This window comes from Schizosaccharomyces osmophilus, chromosome 2 (assembly GCF_027921745.1).
Source record: "Schizosaccharomyces osmophilus chromosome 2, complete sequence".
In the NCBI taxonomy this organism is placed as follows: domain Eukaryota; kingdom Fungi; phylum Ascomycota; class Schizosaccharomycetes; order Schizosaccharomycetales; family Schizosaccharomycetaceae; genus Schizosaccharomyces; species Schizosaccharomyces osmophilus.
The window spans coordinates 3,286,492-3,301,413 of NC_079239.1; the positions used below are offsets into that span (position 1 = coordinate 3,286,492).

Sequence of the window (14,922 nt, forward strand, 5' to 3'; positions counted from 1 at the left end):
ACTTTGAAAGCTACTTCTTAGATGATAAATATTTTAAGTACTATAGAAAATTCATGAGTCATGAAAATAAAAATAAAGAGTAATAATTTTTTATTTTAAATATTTTGAAGAAAATATGTTTAGCATTGTAAAGTGTTGCTAAAATGTAATTGAAACGAACGAGCACGGTGCTTTCTTTTACAATAAATAAATTACAGATTATATTATGAATTGTTATGTAAAATGAAGTTCAATAAACGGTATGCTTTTATTATAAAAATTCTACGTACGTTTCGTACTATATATCCAGTATTGTCCCCAAAATAAAATACAATTTTTTTTCTGACAAGCAGAATGAAGTGGTAATTATGTCGACGTAGCCAAATTAGAGTAAATCATAATCATCCAACTATTTAGGTTAGCAAACGAATTGAAACAAAAAATGACTGTACATACCTTATCATTATACTTGGCAACAGTGCGTTTAATTTTAGAGGTATCAGTCCATGTTACAAAGTCCTCCAAATTCCTTGTAACCAGATAGGCAGGGTCAGTAATGACATGTGGACCGACACGAACGTGGCCTTGCTCAATGAGTCTTGTAGCTACAGAGATAGTTTGAGACATTCTCAGTTTGCACATAATAACAGGTAACCGACGACGACATATAGCAGAAACATTGGCTCGATTTTCAATATCAGACATCTTCGACTTTGAAGGTAATATTCCCATGTCAAAGAGCTTCTCCAACAGCATGTTTTCGTATTTTAAACGAAAAGGATCCGTCGGATCTAGTAAGGAGATACGATGAGCCAATTGACGAAATTTACCACAAACAATGTTATATTTTTGGTATTCTTCTCTTTTGGGAATATGGTAGCGGCGCATAACCATCAAATCACGATGATTATTGTCATCCTGCTTGTAATTGAGAAAGTCGACCTTTTTCAGTAGTTTCTGCTCATCTAAAAGAAATTAGTAATTAAATATGTAATAAATTCCACATACGATGTTTAAGGATTCTCATCTTTTATCAACCTGAGATAGAATAAAATTTGTGTGAGTTGGTTCTTAGTAGGATGTAGGGGCACACAGTCAATGTGGGCGACTTGCTTATTTCCCTACTTAATCCTAAAGTTTCACAGGTAAAGGACGAGAACTAAATCTAATTCTTTCTTTAATAATAGAAACAATGTTCAATCCATGAGCGGGCGATTCATCGTCTCCAACACGCGATTTTTGTAAAACAGCTAAAGGCTTTTGCAAAGTTTCAACAACACCTTCCATGCATTGATTTCCTACGTAAATAGCAGCTTTTTTTTTATTGTTTTCCTAAATGATCAGTTAAGAGCCTGATAGAGTGAAAGTACTGGTCACTACCTTAACTATTTCAAGGGTTCCTATATCCAATGTTTCTGACATCTTTTCGACCGTAGCTTGTAATTCAACTAAGTAAATTTGATCCCCAAATTTACGAGTAATTTGAACCATAGACATGCTGGCTATTGTGGTTTCCTTCGACAACTCGCCTAGGTTGACCGGTGTGAAGTGTAGTAATACGTCTTGAGGATGTACGGGAAAGATCTCCAAAAAAATCGGGTGCTTGTAGTGAAGTCAGGAGGGAACTATGAGAAACAAAACAAAAAAATTAATTTTATGAATGGACACGCAATATCAACTTGCTGTTTGCCGAGTACTGTAGGGTGAATTTGGTGTTTGGAGGATGCTTTTGGACACACTTTTTCAACCAGTCAAGTTCTTGCTCAAGAACGACCAAAAGACGATTTGCGGTCCAGTCTTGTGGCTTGGCATATGGACGTAGAAGATTTGGGATTTGGCGTGTGGGCAGCTCTTTGATTTCCACAAGAACTCCATCGTCATTTCGGAACCCAATAACGATTGTGCCAATCCCCAAAAGGTAGCTTTGAGCCCAAAATTTGAGGAGCTTCCTACGCATTCCAACATGCTCAAGCGGCTGCTTTTTTGAAGTTTTCAGTTCGCAATAGTGGGGAGAAGGATTTTCGAGAGTTGGTGATGGGTCAGTAGAATCGTGGACATCATCCACTTTTCTTCGTTTGGATGCGGGGAGAGGTTCTTCATTTTGACCTTCTGTTTCGTTCGACGCTGGATCATTGGTAACTTTACCATCCAGGTCGGAATCTGGTGTTACGCCTGGCTTTGCGTCCCAGACGCAATCGATTTCTCCAGCAAGGATTAACCGAGTGCGACCTATGTGGTATTTTACAATGGAACAGTATTGTTCATCTGGAATTACAAGCTGATTGTCTCTGTCCTCGATGTCGGATCGAGAACACGCATCCCATATAGTGGGTAATGTAGAAATAGCCTCGAATTTGTAGCCCCAATAGCACATTCTGTCTTGATTTTCGTAAGTTGTTTCAGATGACTCTCCTTCTTCCATAAAAATTGTACCACTCTCGGCATCCATCCGTAGCTTCAATTCCCACTGACTTTTGGGGTACAGTGGTGCACACATAATTTTAGTGATGAGGCCTCTCCAGCTAAATAGCTCTGCTTTTGCATCGACATGTTTTTGATCTAAAACACCTTTTGCCGCGGAAATGGGATGTGCACCTGCTTTCGGCGGATGATATTTGTCAGGATACCCACTGTTTAAATCGCTGTGAGGCAAAGGCGGATAGTAATATCTGAGTTGACGATCGTCTAAATGAAAGGAGCAATCTTCCGTCATACTATAGCTTGCAATTTCAAGAGGCTCCGACACGGACGGCGTGCTGGAAGGACGCACCTGATAAAAGGCAAATTCGTAATGCATTGAACCCAAGGATATAGAAAGAATTCAATCTCCAAAAATTAGAAAAGGGTAAAAACAAAAAAAAAAGGATCCTAATGGGGCAGACTGAGCAAAACCATACAACTTTGGAACGGGAACCAAGAAAAGCCGAATTCCAAAAAACAAAAAACAAAAACAAACAAATTTTCCTTCTTAAGATAAAATGAATTAAAAACTCTATGGAAAGACGAAATCGTAACGACAGCCGTTCTTCTGTTCCTTTGGTGTTTGTTTATGTACCCAGAGGAAGAAAAGCCAAATACGGACGTCGTCCGACATCCTTATGTTGATTAACGGAATGCGGCAGTATAGTCAATCTCGTATTGCAAAACATCAGTGGTTGCGTTGTGATTTTTTACGGATGCATCGCTTCTTTTCACAAACATTTTAAACCATTTTAAAGATCTTCTATTAATCTCTATAAAGAAGTAAAATATTCCTTCGTTGGTAAACAACATTGTAAAGAAAGAAGAAAGGATATTTCGTTGATTAGATAGATTGGTTTGCAATAGATGAGATATAAGAAACCATTGTATTGATTTTTGATCAATAGAAGGGGCCTACTTACAAGACTTCATTAGAAACCGTAGGAACCATTATTCACCAGGGCAGAACGATTCGGTAAGTATGAACGAAGTTTTTCTTTTGCTTTTACTATCCTTGTTTAAGTTTCAGTTTTGTTTCTTTTTCAACTTTTAATTTTGCCCTTTATTCTTTCTCGCCGTCGTTTTCTCTCCTACTGATGGCTGCACAAATCTCAAGTCAATTTTTATCTATGATGGGTAAATCATAACCTTACAGCGTCCGATATTTAGAGAATCAAGATTGGAAACTGTCCACGATGGAATTGTAATCAGCTAAGCAATGCCGCTTGAAAACGGTATATATAATGGTAAATGCTGCATACTGAAATGCGTGTTTTTCAACTCTGTCGTTCGTTCGAGGCAATAAGGTAATCAAAAAGTAGATCTTCTATTTTTATAAATCTCCTTTTCAATACTTTTTCTCTGATTTTTAAGAGTCCAATAGGACGTTTGTTCTTTAGCTTCTTCTTGTTTTTAAGGACTTTCCTATAATACCTTTTCTTTTTGATCAGTATGACTGTTACTCCCGTTGCAAAAAGTGGCCCTGCCTATTTTCCTAATGAGCCCAAAGGTCCCTCTGTGAAAACCAGTACTATTCCTGGCCCCAAGGGAAAAGCTACCATCGAAGAAATCAGTCAGGTTCACGATGTGGGTGCTGTCAAATTCCCTGTCGACTACGAAAAATCAGTCGGTAACTACCTTGTAGACGTTGACGGAAATGTTCTTTTGGACGTCTATTCCCAAATTGCTACCATTCCCGTTGGTTACAACAATCCTACTCTTCTCGAAGCTGCCAAGTCTGACGAAGCCGCCATTGCTATGATGAACCGCCCTGCTCTCGGAAATTATCCTCCCAAGAACTGGGCCGGTATGGCACAAGAAGGCGCCATTGACTTCGCTCCCAAAGGTCAAAAATATGTCTACTACCAAATGAGTGGCAGTGATGCCAATGAAGTCGCTTACAAGTTAGCCATGCTTTACCGCTTCAACAATTTGCCCAGAGCTAACGGTGCCTATACCGAAGAAGAAAACACTAGCTGTATGAATAACTCTTCACCAGGAAGCCCTGAAATCGCTGTTCTTTCTTTCCGTCATTCTTTCCATGGCCGTCTTTTTGGTTCTCTTTCCACAACTCGCTCCAAGCCTGTCCATAAGCTTGGTATGCCTGCTTTCCAATGGCCTCAAGCTGACTTCCCTGCATTGAGATACCCTCTCGAAAAACACACAACTGAAAACCAAGATGAAGAAAACCGTTGCATTGAAGAAGTTGAACACATTTTAAGTACCCATCATTGTCCCATCGCCGCTTGTATCATTGAGCCTATCCAATCCGAAGGTGGTGATAACCACGCGTCCAATGAATTTTTCCATAAGCTTCAAGCAACCTTAAAGAAGCACAACGTTCTCTTCATTGTCGACGAGGTCCAAACTGGAATGGGCTCTACTGGCGCTATGTGGGCTCATGAACATTGGAACTTGCCAACTCCTCCTGATATGGTTACTTTCTCTAAAAAATTCCAAGCTGCCGGTGTTTATTACCATGACAAGAAACTCCGTCCTCATGCTTATCAACACTTTAACACCTGGATGGGAGACCCTCTCCGTGCTATCCACGCTAAATATATTGCCAAAGAAATTCGTAACAAGAATCTTCTTGATAATGTCAAAACTGTGGGTGACTTTTTATACATGTCTCTTGAAAAATTGGCTGAAAAACACTCTGGAAAGATTAATAACATTCGTGGTAAAGGAAAGGGTACTTTTATCGCATGGGACTGTGAATCTTCTGCTGCCCGTGATGCATTCGTAGGTCGTATGAAGATGAATGGTATCAACATCGGAGGCTGTGGTGTTGCAGCAATCCGTCTTCGCCCTATGCTTGTTTTCCAGCAACATCACGCTGAAATTCTTTTAAACAAAATTGATGAACTAATCTAAAGGGTCACCTTGATCTCCTATTTATGGTAATGCACACATACACATTAGGAGGGTTCCTTGTCTTCTACAAGATTTACTGCAGTCAGTCCCAAACAAAAACTAACGCATATCAAATGGTTTCTTTTCTTTCTTTTATAATAATGTATTTGTTCATAGTCACTACTCATCATTGATTTTGAATGAATTATTAATCGTTCATGCTTGCTCAAGCTCATCGTAAACTTGTCGTTCCAAGTAAAAGGCAAATTATAAATTAGAGTAAGCCGTTAATCGTCATGTCAATATATAAAAAGTAATTAATGATATTATCTTCGTATTGATAATGTTGAAAGAGAATAGAAAACCGCTAGCTGTCACTTGGCTTCATCAAAGTATATACAGAATAATATCAGAATTAAGACACGCAAAAAAAATCGCTTCATGAAGAAATAAGTAAAAAAAAACGATTTTTAAAAGCAAGCATTATTTCTTGGAAGAGGAAGAGAAAAAAAACCCAAATGTTCTGCGAAGCCATTGACCAAAATGAAATCCTTTCTCTTGAATCTTCATAAATCCCAAGAAATGGCGGACAAAAATCCACATCCCACCACTAAGAAAAGGGAACAGGATTTGATCACGAACAGTAATCCAGCAGATAAGAGGAATCGAGCCATTTGCTTGTTCAAGTGACTTCAAGTAAGAATTTTGAAAACGAAGGTCAGGGACGGCGGGAACATCATATTCCAATGCTTCGCTTTCATATGTGCCGGAAGAGCTTGGTGACATAAATGCTTTCCCTTTATGAGGCTCAACAGCTGCAAGAGCAGGTTCAGTTGGAGCTTCAGAATAGTCAGATTCCCATATACTTTCATCTTCTTCGTTTTCAACTTCTTCTTTACTCTCTATATCTTCCTCTTCTCTCTCCTCCTCATAAGCATCATCGCTGGAATCAGGAATAGACTTGGTAACCTCTTCAGAGTCGTCTTTCTCTAATGGTGCTTGACTCAATTCCTGTGTCTCGGGAATTCCTTCTCCAATTTCAAATTCCCTCAACTTTGTGTTGACCATAATCGTTGACGAGCTTAGAGACTCTATCCTTAACGGAGAAGAAGTGCGGTTCGAGTCCACAGGAATGGATCTCGAAAATGAACTGTTCAGGGCATCTTGACTAGAATTTAAACTAACAAGCTCATAATCTTCGTCCCAAGTTCCACTAGCATTAGGCTTGTGTGATTGTTCGCCGAATGTTTCAAACTTCTTCTTATCCAAAGGCATCAAATGCAACGAGTTGGCGATATGCTGCTAATTAACTTTAGAAACTTGGCAAAGCACTTAAGTGCTTTAACAAAAGAATTTCCTACTCAAGTTTTTTGGGACTTTATCCTCCTTTCAAACCGACAGTTTGCTAATGGTGAAATACGTCTGTGGGTATTACGGGAGTCTGCTGTTGTAACCTACATACTAGACAGAAAACTCCAAACTTTTTTTGTTTATTTCAAACAACTGTAGTTTTCTTTTTCTATTTGATAATTTTAATTAAATTTGCATACATTTCATTTGAGAAGTTGATTTCCAACAGTATATAATAACATGTAAGATATCATCATCTATTGATTAGTAACTCTTTAATAATAAATGCAAACCAGGATGTAAATATTTAATAGAAAAGGTATGAAATAGATTCCAAAAAAACCCATATAATGTACAGTGTCTCTTAGTGAAATGCCAGTCTCCATTGATGACTTCAAGAAGCAGGCAAGAGCAGTTCGCTTTTCAAATTTTCTAAATACGAAGTAAGAGACATTCGAAACGTATTTGGAAGCCAGCTTCCATTGCATATGCACAACACTTTCAGGTTGCGATGATAAGTCAAGTCTGGAAGAAGCTTAGGAGTAACCAAAAAGTATTGAGATGATGGGGTTTCGCACGTCGAGTTCACAATATGGGAATGAACGACACGTTCGTTTCGAGGATCCATACCCTGATTGATTTCATCCACGATACGAAATGGTGCAGTAGCGACACCCTGAAGAGCTAGCAAATACATTATGGTTGAAACAGATCGTTCACCTCCAGATTGTCGCTGACCAGTAAGCTTTTGCAGTCCTTCTGCTTCTCTAAATTGTACCATGATATCTATACGCCATTTATCGAAATCTTCTGCTTTTCCCAAACGTACTTCTCCTGCGTATCCCATACTAGACATGCTTCGTGAGAACCTCTCAGTTATACACTCGATGACACCCTCTAACTTAACTAGCCAAGACTTTTTGATATCTTCTATCTTTTCTTGTGTCACAAGCATGGACTCATCGAGTCTACTCATTTTCACCTCTAGTTCCTCTATTTCAATCTTTCGACGGTCATATTGTTCCATCACAAAGTTATTGACGTTCATAAAGCCCAACTTTGTTTCTTCTACACTGATTTTATTTTCAACCTCGGAAACTGTCGCAAAATTCTCGCTTTCTTCTGTGATAGAGGTCTGCCGTTCTTGATCTTCATTTTGCAAGCGTTCAACGACAGAATTATACGTTTCCATTGCATCTTTTCTTGCTGCAGCAATTTTTACTGAAGTTTCTTGCTGTTTATCATGCAGTTCACGCATCATGGTATTCACCTGTTCCGCATCCAGCTCGTGTTTTTGTAAACGATACTCGGTTTCAATTACGTTCAATCTTGACCCAAGACTTTTTTCAAATTCAATTGTTGCTTTTGTATTCCAATCCTTCATTTTCGTGATAGAATCCATAAGGGCTATACAATTCTCTTTGCGCAATTCCTTACTACTTTCCAACTCTCTTTCATATTGACTTGGGATTTTTTTCCGCTGGTCGAAAACCAAACGCTGATGGTTTACTTTGTCATTCAAGTTTTGCCATTCTCGTAGAGGAGCCAACTTTTCATCTCTTTCTTTACGTAAGTCTCCAATTTTTTCATTTGCTTCAGAAATCAACGCGTCACATTCGCCGACTTTATTCTGCAATCTACTTTCATTAGCTTGCAACTCATCTAGTCCAGATGTCTGGGAACTAAGTTGCTCTTCCTTTTCTTTTACTAATGATGGCTCAACGCTTTCAGAGAAGTAAACGCTATTAGAAGGAAGCGGATCCGTTCTTTGAGTCAATTCTCTATTACCATAAGGGGAACGAAAAACCAGGTGAATTGAAGAACCTGCAAGATACGTTCTAAACACAGGGTCACCATTTGGTAGGCGATAGTTGTTTAGCGCATTAACACAAGTTGGAGATAATTCCTTTTCTGCAACAGGAATTTGGTGAATTTTCAGCATATGACATAAGGCTACCAAGACAACTTCTGGTCCCTCCAAATAATCTAATAAATAACCATCGAATCCAAATGATTTAAGCTTTTCACGAGAACACATACACTGAAAATCATCCAGTTTCTTGTTCCGTTCACTAGAAAATTCTCGTACTGTAGGGGTGTATCTCGTTTTGGAAGTAATGTGATCCATCAACTTCAAATAGTCAGTATAATTGGACATAACGAATGTTCGAAACGTGTCGGCTCGGAAAAAACCTTCGATTAAAGGAGCAACTTTCTTGTCTTTGCATTCCAAATGCATGTAGATAGGCCCATATGCAGCTTCAACAAAGGTTGATTCGTTTTCCTTTAAGATCTGATAAGTATGAAAAGCATCTTCCCAACCAGGCGTCGTTGCTATATACTTCAACTTTCTCCGTGTAAGATCATTATATGCATTAAGTTCACGTCGAATATTATCAATGTCAAGAAGCTTTTGTGCTTTAGAGGTACGTATGCTACCAAGTGCGTGTGAGCTCTCCAATTTTTCATTCTCGTAACGCAATTTTTCCGAATTGAGTTCTTGCATGTTTTGATGGATAACCTCAAAGTTTTGATCCGATGGCTTTGGGCCCATTATTCCCAGCAGTCCATCAAGGGCCTGTTGGGCTTCTTGAACTGCCGACTGGCTGGCTTTCAAAAGCGCACGATTTGAATTTATTTTCTCGTAAATTCGTTTTTCATTTTCCATATACTTGGACACGGATAACTTTTCCCTTTCTGCATGATGCTTGAATCCAGTCAACGAAGATGATAGTTGATTGAAAGCCTCTTCTTTATCTTGTAAGTCCGATTGAAATTGGTCTGTCAAACTCAGAATTGGACGAGATTCTTCAATAAATTGCTTCAATTGCTCTTTAATTTCCTTCTTGTTATCCCTTAACTGGTTATAAATTACCGTTTTCTCTCGGTATACTACAAGGTCTTTCGCTACGGCTAGCATACCAAGATAAGACTGAATTTTTTCACGATCTTTAAAAATCTTTACTTCCTTTTCAAGAGCTTGCTGCCTTTCTTTGATTGAGCTTAAAGTGTTCTGACCCTGATCTTTGTATTGCATAGCATCCTTTTCCTCTCTTCGTAAATCAATCAGTTTCTCATGGTCAAGCAACAATCCGTCGTAATCGATAGCTCTTTCTGTTTCAATAAGTCTAGTAAATGGATCCAACTGTGCAAATTCGGCAACTCTATCTTGTGGCAGAAAATGGCAGAGATTATTTAATTGAATATTGAATTTTTCCATCAAATGGGAAATCGCTGAAGATGAGCAAGCTTCCTTATTTATAGAGAATGAACTTGACTTGTCTTGGCTGAATACGCGCGTTATAATGACCGTTTTGTCGTTTTTAAGTTTCAGTTCCAATTCAATTGTAGCGCTGTTTTTTCCATACTTAATGTACTCCCTAGCTTCTTTAGCCCTTCCAAGTAACTAAAAATCCATTAGTAAACCACCGATAGGTAAATAGAGCATACCTTTGGAGGCCATCCTAGGCCCAAACAAATGGCTGATACAACAGTACTTTTACCAGTGCCATTAGGACCAATAACCATGTTTAAGTATGGACCGGGAAAAAACTCACAATATTCATATGTGACAAAATTGATGAGTTTCACCCGCACGATGCTTCCATATGCATATCTACGAAAAGGTTAACAAAAGCACACATTCCAAAAAATAGCAATTTAACAGCTTCATTCTCAAAAGTGAATACATACTTTGAGTAATCCGGATTGTTTCTCCTTCGTTTTTCAGGCCTATGGCCCTCCATCGTGTAATAAACCCAAGTTGGCCTAAATACAAGTTGTAATGAGCAAGTTCTGAACCTCCAAGAAAATGTCGGAAGACTTGACCTCCTCAAAGGAGAAACAAATTCTACAAAAGCAAGTTTTGGATGAATATACTAAATTAGCTAGGAATATGGATTCTGTAAGTTTGTAGAAGAGGGTGACTTTGTGCTAACTTGTAGCTTGCAAAATTGTTGCATGAGATGGTGTGTAGTCCATCAAACAATATCCTTGACTCTTTAAGAGAACTGGAAAAGGAGATCGGTTTGGTACATACGTTATTTAAAGCAAGTGTTTGGGCTATATTGGCAGACTTGGAAACGCAAGAAACAAAAACTTAAGGATGGTCGATTTGTCTTTGAAAGTTAATTTCATATTTCCTTTTCATTTATAGAATGGTATTCTCTACACCGGTTTACTTAAAATCTAAGGAGGGACGAACATATTGCCCAGGAGTCACCTTCGCAAAAGAAATGTTTGTGTGTACACTCTCATGGATCCTTTACGAATTAACCTTCTAATTAGGATCTTTTTTTAGATGACGAAAAAAAAAAAAAAAAAAGATTGACCTTCTTGTTGGTTTGCATAGAATGTCAAGTTTCCGAAAAGCTATTACCTTCGATCGGATTTCCTCTTTTGGCCTTCCGAGTGGTTCTTGGGTGAAAAATTTATCTTTAAATCTTTCAAGGATTATTAGGATACATGAAAGGGAACAGATTTTGACGCACGTTAGCTTTGAGAACCATTGAAACAAAAGCTCTCTATTTTTTGAGATCACGAGTTCTATTTACGGTTTGTGCTTCTTGCTACATTATTGAAAATATTGAAATTCATAAGCTGCTATAACTTTTTTTTTAATTTCTTCTTTCTGTGAATAAATAAAGAATACGCGTATTGTCACCCCATTTGGTAAATAAATTGTTACTTCTGTAGACAATGATGGATGCGCGTGTATGTATTTTAGCAATTACCAAGTGTGTCAAATTCTTAGAAAATGGAATTTTTGTCGCGTGCTATACTGACTCGGTCAGAGTCGACTCAAATCCTCTGTGAAATGAGCCAAATTGATGAAAGTACGCTTGACATTCAACAAACTGAAGACGGCGTCTTGGGTCGGTTATTTGTTTTCTCATCCACATCTCCTCAAACAGGTAAGTATTTTTAAGTAGGAATTGCTTCTAACTCTTTTTAGCTATCAGTATTAAAAAGTACGAAGACGTGACTGTAGGACGTGGAAACGCCAATACATATCAACTGATTCAATCCACAGCAAGTTATAGACATTTTAGAGTTTATTCTGTCCTTGTAGACGATGACATGGATCCGTTAGTATACTGCCAAGATCTAAGCTCAAATGGCACGTTTTTGAACCACTGTCTCATCGGTAAAGGAAATGTAGTACTGTTGTCTGACGGTGATATTTTAGACGTCCGTCATTGCGCTTCTTTCTTATATCAACAGAAAAATATAACAGATGATGATTATCATCATGAGTATGATGGTGAAGAATTCAGTATTACCCATCGCTTACTCGGTACGGGTGGTTTTTCGCGTATCTATATGGCAATTGAAAATAAAACTGGGAGACAATACGCTTGCAAAATTATTGAGAAGAGAAAGGTCTCTTCTAGTCGCTTTTATGACGATCATGAAGTGTCTATTCTAAAAAAGCTAAATCATCCCAACATCGTTCATGTGGCTATGGACTACAATTCTGAAAGCCAATTGTATGATAGAATTTTCGTCCTATTATGCTAACTTTTTCTAGTTTTATTTTCGAGGAACTGGTTACAGGCGGCGATTTGTTTAGCTACCTAACCAAGATGGGAACAGTCCCTGAAGTGACATGTTTGTTTATTATGTATCAATTGCTACAAGCATTAGGTTATCTGCATTCTCAAAACATTGCGCATCGTGACTTAAAGTTGGAAAATATTTTAATTGTCTCTTCAAGCGACAGTGTGTTTCGGATTATTTTGACTGACTTTGGTGTTGCTAGATGTATGGAAAATGGAAAACGAATGTCGACGTTTGTTGGCACCATGGAGTATACGGCTCCAGAAGTAAGAGATTTGAAAGGTCGCAGTAGGCGTTGCAAAGAATTGAATATGGGATATGGCAAAGAGGTTGACATATGGAGCTTAGGAATCATCATGTATCTACTTCTTTCAGGGAACTCTCCTGTGTTTTCCACAGATGGAAACATAGTATTTGAAGACGCGATCTGGAAAACCATCTCGAGGCAAGCTAAAGATTTGATATCTTCTTTTCTACAAAAAATACCAACGGAGCGCCCAACAGTCGAGGAAGCATTGCAACACCCTTGGTTTTTTCGACATAAATCTCGGTTGGATAAGTTGTATAGAACTCGAATTCTTAAACGGCCTTCATTATGAACCATTCAAACATTTCCACGATGAAACTAGAAAGTGGAAGAGAATAAGGATATCCATGTTAAACTTCATACCACTTGCTAATTGTCTTGTATACTTTAAACTTCAAACTTTAAAGAACTAACTATGTTTTTGAAGCAGAACTAAATAAAATGGAATTTATCGACATATAAAAGGAGTCAGTGATTACCAAATTTATCATTCAGCTCTTTGTTTTGGTTTGAGCTTCGAAATTAGTGTATGAGAATGAAAATTCACAAAAATTGTAACACTCTCCCTCCGGGATTCGAACCCGGGCTGCCAGCGTGACAGGCTGGTGTACTACCCCTATACTAAGGAAGATTCTTAGTTTAACAGTTAAAAAATGATATATAGAATGTAATAGACCAAAATGTATTAGCTTTTTGGACTTGAATACAAAGCTATATGAAAGCAAGGCAGAGGATACATTATTGAATAGAATACTGATATTTAATATTTTGTTTTGGCTAAACTGAAGCAAAGGAAACCTTGAGTCGAGTCTAGGATGAAGGGTGCCAAAAAATGAAATCCCTACTCATATTCGCGTTCATGGTTCTCTTATTTTTTTATCTTAATATTTCCAAAAATCCCTGTTACTTAAGTATGTCGTTTTTTGTTTTCGTACCAGTTATTCAAAATCATACACCTTCTATTTATAGTTCAACTTACTTCAACAACATCGTTCCTAACTACCGGAATGAATAGTTATGAGCTCTAAAAAATTCTTTTCTATTTCAGTAAAACATAACTACCATGCATTCATCTGTATCATTAATTTTTAATTTTTGGTAATATGCTGCATTATTTCTATTTATTTATTACCGTAGACAGATGCGTTTCGTTAAAGCTTAAAGCCACCTTCCACAGACGGATATAGGCCTCCTCTACAGCCGACAAATATTCTTCCCTTTGCCAACAGGAAAAGCTCATACATTATTGAATTCCGGTTTGTTCAATTGTTCTTTCTGAAGGAATTTGTGAAAATAGTACACATAAAAAAAAATATTCCACTATCCCACCGTTTGCTGAAGAACGATTTTAATAGCTTAGTATCGAAGTGTTATTGTTCAGCTGCTTTTCCAGGAATTGAAGATGTCGATGCAAATTGTCCGTGAAAATTCGTCAAACTCTACTATATTACAGCCATTTGCCAATCCGTTATGGGCTCCTACTCCTGTGCACAGCAGTAAAAATAGTAAGCGACGTACACTCAAAATGTGTATCGCTTTACCCGACAATGGTTACGATGTGACCCAAGTCTGCGATTCTTGGCAATATTTTTTGAAACAAGGTTTCATGGTCCATTTCGCAACTTTGACAGGGTACGTCGCTCAAGCTGATCAAACACAGTTAGGCGGTTTGAAGTCTTGGTTTGTGGGTGCTACTGCAGAAACTTGCACACTTTATGGTAGAATGTCCACCACTTCAGAATATTTGAAACCTTTAAGCTTGTCTTCTGATTCTTTTACATTCAACGCTTATGATTTAGTTCTTATTCCAGGTGGCCAGGATGCTGCAGTTTTAGATTTTGTTCACTCTCCCCGCTTGTCCGCCTTGCTTGCCGATTATATTCCTTTATGCTCTCGTGCTAGCGGTAACCATGCTTTAGGAGCCATCGCCCAAGGCGCTATTGCCATCCACCGTGCTGTTCCAAATCTCCAAATTAAATCGACAACAACACCTCTTTATATGGAAAGAACATCTTATTTGTTTGGTACTTCTAATCCACTTGCTTATGCCTCTACACTTATCCCAGAAGACAAATACGAAGTTGGTCCAACGGCTTCTCATTGGGTTTATTCCGATGAAAAGTACTTTTACGCTTCTGGTCGTCATTCAGGCGATGTTGAATTGCTTTGCAAAGCCCTTCGCAACCTTGTCGCTAGTGCGCTTCATTGATAGATACATCGTTTGCTTTTCTTGGTTGTTGTCTAATCACCTTTCTTTTGTTTTACTGTGTGCTATTTGTTGTTGAATATAATGCTTCTTTTTTTTATCTCTCAACTCTCACCTCCTTTGTCATTTTGATTGTTTTGCTTTCCCCTATTAATTTGGCCGATTCTCTCATTATGTTATATTTGATTGCGTACATACATCACTA

General features: G+C 38.1%; 9 protein-coding genes and 1 non-coding gene across 10 annotated transcripts; 4 read left to right on the top strand and 6 right to left on the bottom strand.

Annotated features, from left to right (window-relative positions):
• Window positions 1-364: 364 nt before the first annotated feature.
• imp3 (U3 snoRNP-associated protein Imp3) lies at window positions 365-1,006 on the bottom strand (the record flags this gene model as incomplete). The annotated part of the gene is made up of 3 exons (XM_056182769.1): window positions 365-388; window positions 436-944; window positions 988-1,006. 3 exons carry the CDS (start codon window positions 1,004-1,006, stop codon window positions 365-367), a joined length of 552 nt encoding a protein of 183 aa, XP_056037372.1.
• Window positions 1,007-1,110: 104 nt separating this feature from the next.
• Window positions 1,111-1,476, bottom strand: ctf8 (Ctf18 RFC-like complex subunit Ctf8; the record flags this gene model as incomplete). Its single annotated transcript, XM_056182770.1, has 2 exons — window positions 1,111-1,311; window positions 1,360-1,476. The coding sequence occupies 2 exons, from the start codon at window positions 1,474-1,476 to the stop codon at window positions 1,111-1,113; spliced, it is 318 nt and encodes a 105-aa protein (XP_056038465.1).
• Window positions 1,477-1,633: 157 nt separating this feature from the next.
• Window positions 1,634-2,776, bottom strand: din1 (RNA NAD-cap (NAD-forming) hydrolase/RNA pyrophosphohydrolase Din1; the record flags this gene model as incomplete). Its single annotated transcript, XM_056182771.1, has 1 exon — window positions 1,634-2,776. The coding sequence occupies one exon, from the start codon at window positions 2,774-2,776 to the stop codon at window positions 1,634-1,636; it is 1,143 nt and encodes a 380-aa protein (XP_056038459.1).
• Window positions 2,777-3,891: 1,115 nt separating this feature from the next.
• Window positions 3,892-5,316, top strand: uga1 (4-aminobutyrate aminotransferase (GABA transaminase); the record flags this gene model as incomplete). The annotated part of the gene is made up of 1 exon (XM_056182772.1): window positions 3,892-5,316. The coding sequence occupies one exon, from the start codon at window positions 3,892-3,894 to the stop codon at window positions 5,314-5,316; it is 1,425 nt and encodes a 474-aa protein (XP_056038458.1).
• A 462-nt stretch (window positions 5,317-5,778) lies between these two features.
• atg43 (mitophagy receptor Atg43) lies at window positions 5,779-6,570 on the bottom strand (the record flags this gene model as incomplete). The annotated part of the gene is made up of 1 exon (XM_056182773.1): window positions 5,779-6,570. The coding sequence occupies one exon, from the start codon at window positions 6,568-6,570 to the stop codon at window positions 5,779-5,781; it is 792 nt and encodes a 263-aa protein (XP_056038578.1).
• A 469-nt stretch (window positions 6,571-7,039) lies between these two features.
• On the bottom strand, window positions 7,040-10,391 carry smc5 (Smc5-6 complex SMC P-loop ATPase subunit Smc5; the record flags this gene model as incomplete). The annotated part of the gene is made up of 3 exons (XM_056182774.1): window positions 7,040-10,051; window positions 10,096-10,261; window positions 10,339-10,391. The coding sequence occupies 3 exons, from the start codon at window positions 10,389-10,391 to the stop codon at window positions 7,040-7,042; spliced, it is 3,231 nt and encodes a 1,076-aa protein (XP_056038462.1).
• Window positions 10,392-10,456: 65 nt separating this feature from the next.
• dad3 (DASH complex subunit Dad3) lies at window positions 10,457-10,748 on the top strand (the record flags this gene model as incomplete). The annotated part of the gene is made up of 2 exons (XM_056182775.1): window positions 10,457-10,549; window positions 10,590-10,748. The coding sequence occupies 2 exons, from the start codon at window positions 10,457-10,459 to the stop codon at window positions 10,746-10,748; spliced, it is 252 nt and encodes an 83-aa protein (XP_056037528.1).
• A 653-nt stretch (window positions 10,749-11,401) lies between these two features.
• Window positions 11,402-12,803, top strand: mek1 (Cds1/Rad53/Chk2 family protein kinase Mek1; the record flags this gene model as incomplete). Its single annotated transcript, XM_056182776.1, has 3 exons — window positions 11,402-11,558; window positions 11,600-12,134; window positions 12,176-12,803. 3 exons carry the CDS (start codon window positions 11,402-11,404, stop codon window positions 12,801-12,803), a joined length of 1,320 nt encoding a protein of 439 aa, XP_056038520.1.
• A 268-nt stretch (window positions 12,804-13,071) lies between these two features.
• On the bottom strand, window positions 13,072-13,142 carry SOMG_20196. Its single transcript has one exon. It is a non-coding gene; the product is annotated as a tRNA-Asp (tRNA).
• Window positions 13,143-13,913: 771 nt separating this feature from the next.
• On the top strand, window positions 13,914-14,720 carry SOMG_03990 (ThiJ domain protein; the record flags this gene model as incomplete). The annotated part of the gene is made up of 1 exon (XM_056182777.1): window positions 13,914-14,720. The coding sequence occupies one exon, from the start codon at window positions 13,914-13,916 to the stop codon at window positions 14,718-14,720; it is 807 nt and encodes a 268-aa protein (XP_056037915.1).
• Between the last annotated feature and the right edge of the window lie 202 nt (window positions 14,721-14,922).